This window comes from Eurypyga helias, unplaced genomic scaffold, assembly GCF_000690775.1.
Source record: "Eurypyga helias isolate BGI_N326 unplaced genomic scaffold, ASM69077v1 scaffold40327, whole genome shotgun sequence".
Lineage (NCBI taxonomy): Eukaryota > Metazoa > Chordata > Aves > Eurypygiformes > Eurypygidae > Eurypyga > Eurypyga helias.
In genome coordinates this window covers 12,759-21,418 of record NW_010264373.1, presented here as the reverse complement: position 1 = coordinate 21,418, position 8,660 = coordinate 12,759, and the positions used below count along the sequence as shown (strand labels likewise).

The window sequence follows — 8,660 nt, the reverse complement described above, 5'->3', positions numbered from 1 at the left end:
AGACCATATAAGCTTACCATGTGTGCAGATTGCTTACTGTCTTCCTTATTTCCCCCCTGTAGTCCTTTTTGGTTTTAATAAAACATCCTAAGTTTTATGAAAGACGACTGTTACAGCTTTTATCGGTTACGGTACAATTTAAGGAATACATTTGCTCTTTCTTCTAGTATTCTCAGGGTATGCTGTATAAGCCATTCTTCTCTTACTTGTTTTTTTATGCTTGGTAGGCAAAGGCAGCCACTCAGAGTATCTTGACAGTATTTTCTCTGAGAGCAAAGAGCCTTTCATATATCTTGCAGCTGTGCTCCAAATAAAACCGCATAATTTTGAAATATGCATTTATTTTTATTCTTACAGAAATTGTCCCTCTTCTACGAATTGTCTTCCTACTTAAGAAAATTTATTTAATCAAGCTGTAATGAAAGAGCTTCTCTCACTGGGAGGCCATTCTAGTGTCCAACACAGAATCACAGAATTGTTTATATTCCACAATTGTGTTTTCCTAGATACTCTAATTAAACGTGCTTGTTTATAACCCTTCACAGACAATGTGCTTCCAAACGCTACTCTAAATATTCATCATCCTCCTCCTTGCTTGTAAGTATTTTCAAGTTATCATCACTTGCTCTTCGTCGCCACTACTCCCCTCAGCTGGAGTTCAAGTCTCCATATAGTAACGTAAGCGTGGGAGGTATTTGGTGAACTGCTGTGTACAGAGACCAAATATACACCACAGATTCAGAGTGGGAGGGGTTGGAAGGGACCTCTAGAGATCATCTAGGCCACCCCCCTGCCAGAGCAGGATCACCTAGAGTAGCCATTAACTTTCTGTTAATGTATGTTATGAAACACTCTAATCTGCAAATGGTAGATTCTGAGGCATACAAACTTGATTTTTGTCAAACAGGCACTTCCCATTTATAGGCAATTTAGCTGTATACCTGATACACAAGACCAGAGGCCATATACCCTCTAAGCAATACAATAAAAATCAGTCCATGCAAAATTCCTCTCACTTTTATTTCATTTTACTTGCAAGGCAAGGACATCCCTGAAATCATCTCTGGGACTCCAAGAAAACTTCACCTGTATCCTTATTCTAGCAGCACCTTTTGGATCTAAGGTAAACATGAGAGGTATCTGTTCTCACCACTTTTTCCCAGCAGTCAGTTTGTGATTAATATTGTTCAGCCTTTTGTCTCCTGCCTGGAAAGGATGATAATGCATTCTTGTATTGTAAAGGATGATAAAACATGGGAAAACTCCGGAGGCAGCTTTCAGACAGCTCTGGATTAGAGAGGTGACCTGCATAAACCTTGTTGTAAATAAAAGCCTACTGACAGTGACTCCCTTACCAAATGCATGTGCCTTTTGACAAACAAAGTAATCAATATTTTCTTCACATATGGCAAACATATTCCAGAGAAGCAATACAAGCAGCAATAAAAACAAAGAACTGAAAGAGTAAGCCAAACAAACAAACAAAACCCCTCTTCAGCAATTCTAGACCATTCTTTGCCCAAGTCAGCCCAGAGGAAGCAAGAAGACACAAGAGCATTTACAATAGTGACTGCACAAGCAATTCCCTTAAGGGGACCTTACCATTACTAGCATCCTTTTGCAATGCAAGAATTTCATTCTGCTATATACCGCCACAGAATCAGGGTGCTACCAGTCATTAGCTGGTTTTGGTAAGTAAAACCAAAGGTTCTTATTTCATAATAATTTCATTACATGATGTTCATTTAAAAAAAAAAAAAAGCACAGAAGTGTTAATCAGAATTAACTGCAGTAGCACTTCTGTGATTTGTAAAGTTGGTAATTTTCAAGACAGAACTGAAAATGTAGCAATAATTGTAGCACATTAATCTACTGAGAACTCTCTCATTTATCAGTTTGATGTGGTATTGAAAAGAGAAAGCTACTTTGCTCATAACCAAATACCCAAAGCAGTTCTCTATCTGCAGCTGGATTCCCACTGCTTTCCTGATGACCTCTGGAAGTACAACCTATTTCAGGTTACAATCAGTTTTGGTCATGTTGATTTACACCTCAGCCAAATGTTTGTAAACAAAATTGTGGCTTTTTAGACCACCCTTGGAGACTGCTGCAGTGTCTGAAAAGGACAGGCCAGCTTCTTTTTTGAAAACGGAGCAATTACCAATCAAGCAATAAACTTTCTTGATTAGCAATAGCTGCAATCCATCTTATACCTTTGTTTTTAGGAACAGTTGTCTCGATATTATGACATTCCAAAATGTATTATTTCATTATCATACTAAAACAATAATCACATTAGCAAGGTTCCTGTCTCCTTTCCTCACATCAAGAGATACAAGCAGATATTCCTTTTAATTGCTTCCAGAGAAACATCTGGTCCTGCCAATGCAATTGTAAGAGACCATAACGCATCTCTGGGTATACCTTGAGTAGACTTGGTTTTGGGACATCAACAGACCACTTCAGCCTGAACCATTACTGAAACAGTCTGGATTCACAAACAACTTGTAATGGCCTTCCTCCTGCCTGCAGTGTGACAGGGAGCTTACAAATATCTGCTAGAATCAGCCATGTCTGAAAGCTGTATCGATACACATGTGGTAAGTATTAGTAAGAGTATGATTCAAGACATCAGACACTACCCACAGAATACGAAGAAAAACCATTAGAACTGGACAGATAAGGACACTCAGAAAAATTAAGATAAAAGTTAGTCTATTTAACAGAGGCCAACCTAACCACTGCAACATAAACCAGTATCATCTTTGGTGGCAACTTTTGTTTGATAAAGCTGAACATTTTTCAAGCCTACCTATCAAAAGTTTTCACTGATTGTTGGCTGTATTGGTTCTGTAGAAGCATCACTTAGTCCTTCATTTCGTGAGTCTGATACTTTCTCTTGGGGACTCAAAGACTCAATCTCTGCATTATTATCTTGTGAAAGATGCAACATGCTTTCTGTGGCTGACTGCAACGTAAGATTCTCACTGATAATCTGGCTTCAAGGGAAGGCTGCGTGTTGGCTTTAGCAAGACCTGGAACAGCAGAAGTTTAGCTTTTGGCCGTGTAAGCACCTAAGAAAAGCAATACTGGAGCAGATCAAATATCCATCTATGACAGCGGCCAAAAGAAAAGAGCACCAGCACAGAAAAGGATAGACACTCTCCCAGCTGTTGCAGCACTTCCTGAACAGGCAGTTCCTCAGGTATATAAGTCCTCAACAGATTTTTCAGATTAATCTGTCGAGTCCTTTTCTGAATTCATATGCATTTCAGCATGTGCTGTATCCTGTGCCAAGGAGATCTTTGGCCTCATCGTGGACTTTGTGAAATGCAGCACTGTTTTGCTTGCGCCGAATCTACCAGGTGTTACCTTGATTTGAAACCTGCTAGTTCATGTTCTTCAGCGGATGAAACAGTTGTTGCCTGTCTGTTTTCTCCATTTCACTTGCAGTTTTATAAACCTTTATTACTCTCTAACCATAACCTGCAAGTCATCACTCTTCTAGGCCTAAGAGTCCTCTCTTTGTATCTAGTCACTGATCCTGTGTTGCAACTGGTTTGTTCACATGCTTGATAACAAGAAAAACTAAAACACTCCAGACCAATTGTTACTGCACTCCTGGCTTGTAACTCACCTTGAGATTATTCCAGTTAATGTCAGTCTCAATGTGAATGAAATTAAGTCACAGCAGAGTCAAATTAATACCCAAACTGATCACTTATTTTAAAGGATAAACAGATTTCAACAAAGAATAAATTAATTTAAACACATCTCCACTAGAATTCTGAGCTAATATATTTAGATTGTTCTTTTAATACAGAGTAGAAGTGAAGCAGGAAGCGTATGCTGTCTTCACCATTTCAATATCCACCAGGGACACGAAGCTATGATTGCCATTTGCAGTTTGACAACCACAGGAAACTCTGCCTGTAAAGTACCACATTCAAAGGAGGAATGTAATACCATGATTTCATCTCGCACTGATAAAATTCAGACCTCGTGCACATCACCTTCGCAGTTCCGTTGCAAGTCAGACATCCACTCAAAGATGTCTTTACAAGAGCAGAAGCAATGACCCAACTGCCTCTGTGGGAAACCACAGAAGTTTGCCAGTTTGGGGTCAGTTACAGAAAGTTACAGGCAGGAAACTAAGTTGTGTTCCAGCAAAATGCAGCATGTGACTAGGCTGACTGATATATGCCAAGTAGGAAGGTAAGCCCTGTGCCCCTTGGGGTGGTCGGGAGAAGCAGCAAATACTTAATGTATGCATTATCAGCTCAGGTGGAAAAGGCACATATGAAAAGGAGGTTATAATGAAGAACGGAAAAAAACCTCAGAGGAGATGGAGCTCCCTGGTGATTAAGATGGAACCGACACAGGACTTACCTGGCCAATGACCTGGTGGAGATACTGTGCAGCTGGCAGAGTATAAGTGGCAAGTGCTGATACAAACCCACAGAAACATGTTTTACTTGCCTTCACGGTTGCACAGACTATGTTTATGCATTTATGAGTTAACCTTTTGTGACTACAGTGAGACTTACTGAGCTAAATTAACCCTTTCCTAACAGGTCTTTTTGATATATTACTCGTAACCCACACCAGCTCCAGCTCCGCCTGGGAAAATGTAAAATGCACTTTATAAATGACCTTCTCAATCATGATTTCAGCCCCTTCAAAACAGCAGCAAGGAATAAGTTTGAAATCCAACACTGCTAACATTTTCTAGGACCACCAACAAAAAGGTGATAAACAAGTTCAGTAATGTTATGCTCATTCATGAACACATCCAGAAAGCTGCGTAATGGGAAACAAATCTAACATAAGAGGAGCACTAACCAGCGACTGCCGGAACAGGAAGCACTTCTTTGGGTCGATTCCACAGGCAAGGACAGCAGCGGTGGTGTCCAGTATGTTCTGGCGCAGGACAGCTGGCTCCTTGGGCATGGTGAGAGAGTGCATGTCCATGATGCTGTACAGCACTGAGTTGCCCTCCTCCTGCAGATTCACCCAGTTCTGAATGGCTCCCAGGTAGTTACCCAGATGAGGCGTCCCAGTCGGCTGAATACCAGAGAAAATCCGATCCACGACCCTATTCTGTTAAAAAGCATGGGTAAAATTAACACATGCCATTTTTGACAGGTTCTTTTGTATTTTGAAGGCATTAATAAAGCCTCACTTATGCCTGTCTCTTCTCTCCTCCTGTCAGTGTATTAATGTATACATTACCACAGGACTGACTAAAAATAATTGCGCTAAGTCAGTAAGAATACTCTTACTGCAGAGACTGACAATTAGCATAATTTTAAGCTGTCAGACCGCATACACAAACAAACATAGCTGTAAACAAGATCAGTGAAAACTAGATCTCAGAAAGCAAGCGGTAGAGCCTTTCCTTCTTTTTCACACCGAAGCTGTATGTTTCTCATTAGTACATTATCCACCCTGATACAGAAACTTAGGATCACAGCGTAGAGAAATTAAAACATTTTTGTTGCAAGCATATGCAATATCCAAGTAGATTGCCATCTTAACTCCCATGAACGTTGAAGCCTTATTTTTCTAGCTGCAAAGAACATTTTGAGCGGTTCCTGAAAGAACCTAGTCCTTGGCCCAAAGGTCAAAGAATAAGGAAAGAGAATATCAAAGTTCTGACACTACCCATCTTGGCAACAGTAGAGTTTCTAAAAGGGTTCTACAAAGAAATATTGCTATAGCTCAGGATCACACCTGGAATACTGCGGATGCGTCAGTACCCGTAAAATGTCAGCATCTGAAGAGAGTTCACAGAGAAGTAGCAAAAAATGATTAAGCAGCTGACTTTGTGAGCAAAGATTAAGACGCTTAAAACCTGTATAGCTTGGCTAAGTGACAGTTACCATCTTGGAAAGTTTGTTTTCCTGAATCTCAGCCCTCCATCTGACCATTTTCTCACTGCCCCAAGCTGTCAGCATATGATCAATTACCTCCGCGGCCTTTCCAAAGGATTTCACCATATTCAGAAAGTAACTCAGCAAGGTTTTATGTGAAAACGCTCGTTACGTGCCAAGTTGTAAGAGCATGCAAGACCGCTCAGCTTATAAATGAGGGTCCCACCAACCTCAGCAGGGAGTCCCAGTCACAAAGCTGCACAACACAAGCCCTCAGACTGTTGTGGGGCAGGCACATCAGCTTCATTATGCCTCTGGCTGCATGAATTTTTTCCTGCTAAATTTTACAAGCAACATCTATAACAAAGTGGAAAGAATTTATTTACTGATGTAGTCTGTTTTCATTTCTGTGAATCTTTTTTTTTTCCTCTCCCACACATTTGTAAAAGTCATACAACTACGAAACCACACAAAATGGTAGTAAAAGTCAAGGCCAAATACCATTATTTTTAACTATTAAAGAAAAAGGATTTCAAATTGACTTAATTTTGACTTAGACTCCAAAAAAATAAAGACAAAGTGATTCAAAATGGAATAGGACTCTTTTTTTTTTTTAACACGATCTATAGTTCAGAAAAGACTATCTCATTTCCTTCAAAATTTGCTGAAAAATTCTCTTTGCTTTCAAAATAAGCCTGTTTTTCAGATCAAGACAATTTTCTTAGCCACTGTTTAAGCGTTTGTGCTGATAGGTAAGAACAAGTTTGGGCTAGCAGCATGCTCATATAAAAACCTACACATTTCAGTCCAGGTGGCATCACCTCACCCCATCCCAAATAGCTCCTCGACTTCTAGGTATGTTCCCCAGTCAGTTTCTAAGTGCTCTTGGAGATCCTCCAGCACAGGAGCTGCAAGGCAGTCATTGCAATGAAAAGGAGACTGCTTCCTCCAACAGCCATTCTGACTTCCGGTGCTTGTGCTCCACTTCGTGCCTCTCTTTTCCATTCCAGAAAAACGGAATTATGATACTCAATTCCTCGTTTGCCATGTGATCCCTTGTTTTTCTAGGAACCTACATCAGAGCACTTATCACCACTGGCAGAAGCCCCTCACCTCCCACCTGGCCCAAGGACTGCAGCCAGCCTTGCGTTGGCCTGAGGAGAGCCAGGCGCTCACCCAGAGGAGGCATACAGAATCCCACATACAAAAATTGAATTGTCTTGTAGAAACTCGGGGTTCACTAGGCTTCAGAGCTGTGCTTCTACTACTAAGGGCAAAGAGCATTTGCGAGGCAATGCAGCAGGTACTTTGCAGGCGCAACATTTGTCTTTTGCTTCCCATGTTCCTGCTCTTCACCAAGAAAATAAGAGCTCAAGGAAAAAAACAAGGCTATAAACAGATGATCACTAAGATGGTCTGCTGCCCCTACAGGGATCCCAGAAAAGCTGGTTGTTTGTCAGAGCATGTTTCCTCTTCTCATCTGCCCACTTCCTCTTGTGCTGTTCAAATCCTGATGCTCCTTCCCACAATTACTTCTCCTGTTTTCCAGTGCCCACTTATATGCCTGTTTAACCACACTTTTCTACACAGGCTATACCTTCTTATAGCCCTGCTCTCCATTTTCTTATCAGACAGTTTCATCCCTCCCATGGTCCTGTATTCTTCTCTTCCTCCACTTGTGCTTCCCAGCAGAGCTCTTGCATGGTCTATCAAGGCAGCAAGGAGGCACAGAGGATGCCCTACGGTATGGAACTTAAGACTCTTTTGACTCCAATGGCTTTATATAAAATCTGTTTCCTACCTGCAACGTTAGCATAGCTAAGAAACTTCGTAAGGTTCTAAAAATCCGCTATGGATGTGCATGAAATAAAGTATGTTAGGACGACCATGTGAAGGCATGGTGTAGAAACTTGCACACCTTTCAACTCCAGTCTAGACAAAGATAGCATCACCTGAAACGCCTCCTGATACTGCAGCTTCTTTTCCCTAGGATCCTGAAGCTAATGCTGCTTCAGAGCAGAAACAGCTCAACCTCATGGGGTAACTGTCTGTTACACCAGAAAGTAGGAACCTCTGTGCAGTCAGCACAGATCAGCTCACATGCCAATACCTTGACCCAAAAAGAGCTGGCACCCTGAGCCTGTGGAGGACAGTTCTGCCTATGAGCCTTGTCGGTCCCCAAGTCACGCAGACTCCATTGCCCTGCAGCCACAGTCCCTGCTTCACATGCTTCCCATGACATGTCCGTTATCTGCCTTTTCCCCTTCCCAGATGACGGTAGATTAAGTCACTATGAACATATCTGATGTATTTGTGAAATTTTTTCCTCTAATTTGAGAATCATACACTCAAATAGGTGGTACAAACGTGATAGATGCATTTAAGTAGGTAGACTGAATAAATGTTTTCACCAAGAAAATACCCAGAATCAGTGTTTCAACATACACTATACGTTCAAACTCTGTCCTAACTCCAAATATTTGTAGGGTAACAGTCAGGTAATTAAAGATATTGTGACACTACATGAGTTGGCATCTGGTGACACACTACATGTTCAAAGAAAACACCCAAGTAGGATGTAAAATGGACTGTTTCGTACAAAGAGTAACAAAGATCTCTACCTATCCAGTAAGGAGTATACCTGTGAAAGCAAGCACGGCACCTTGAATGGTGCTCGTACATTCAAATGGTAAACAATTACTTATAAAAGGTTTGCTCAGTGTGTGGGCAATAAATATCAAGCTGAACACAATAAACAAACAGTGGCAGTCTTATACCGGGTCTAAT

The 8,660-nt window shown here is 41.1% G+C and overlaps 1 protein-coding gene across 1 annotated transcript; it reads right to left on the bottom strand.

Annotated features, from left to right (window-relative positions):
• Positions 1–4,842: 4,842 nt before the first annotated feature.
• Positions 4,843–5,100, bottom strand: LOC104513131 (tryptophan--tRNA ligase, mitochondrial-like; the record flags this gene model as incomplete). The annotated part of the gene is made up of 1 exon (XM_010156372.1): positions 4,843–5,100. A coding segment is annotated over one exon (258 nt), but the record flags the coding sequence as incomplete, so codon positions are not given.
• Positions 5,101–8,660: the final 3,560 nt, after the last annotated feature.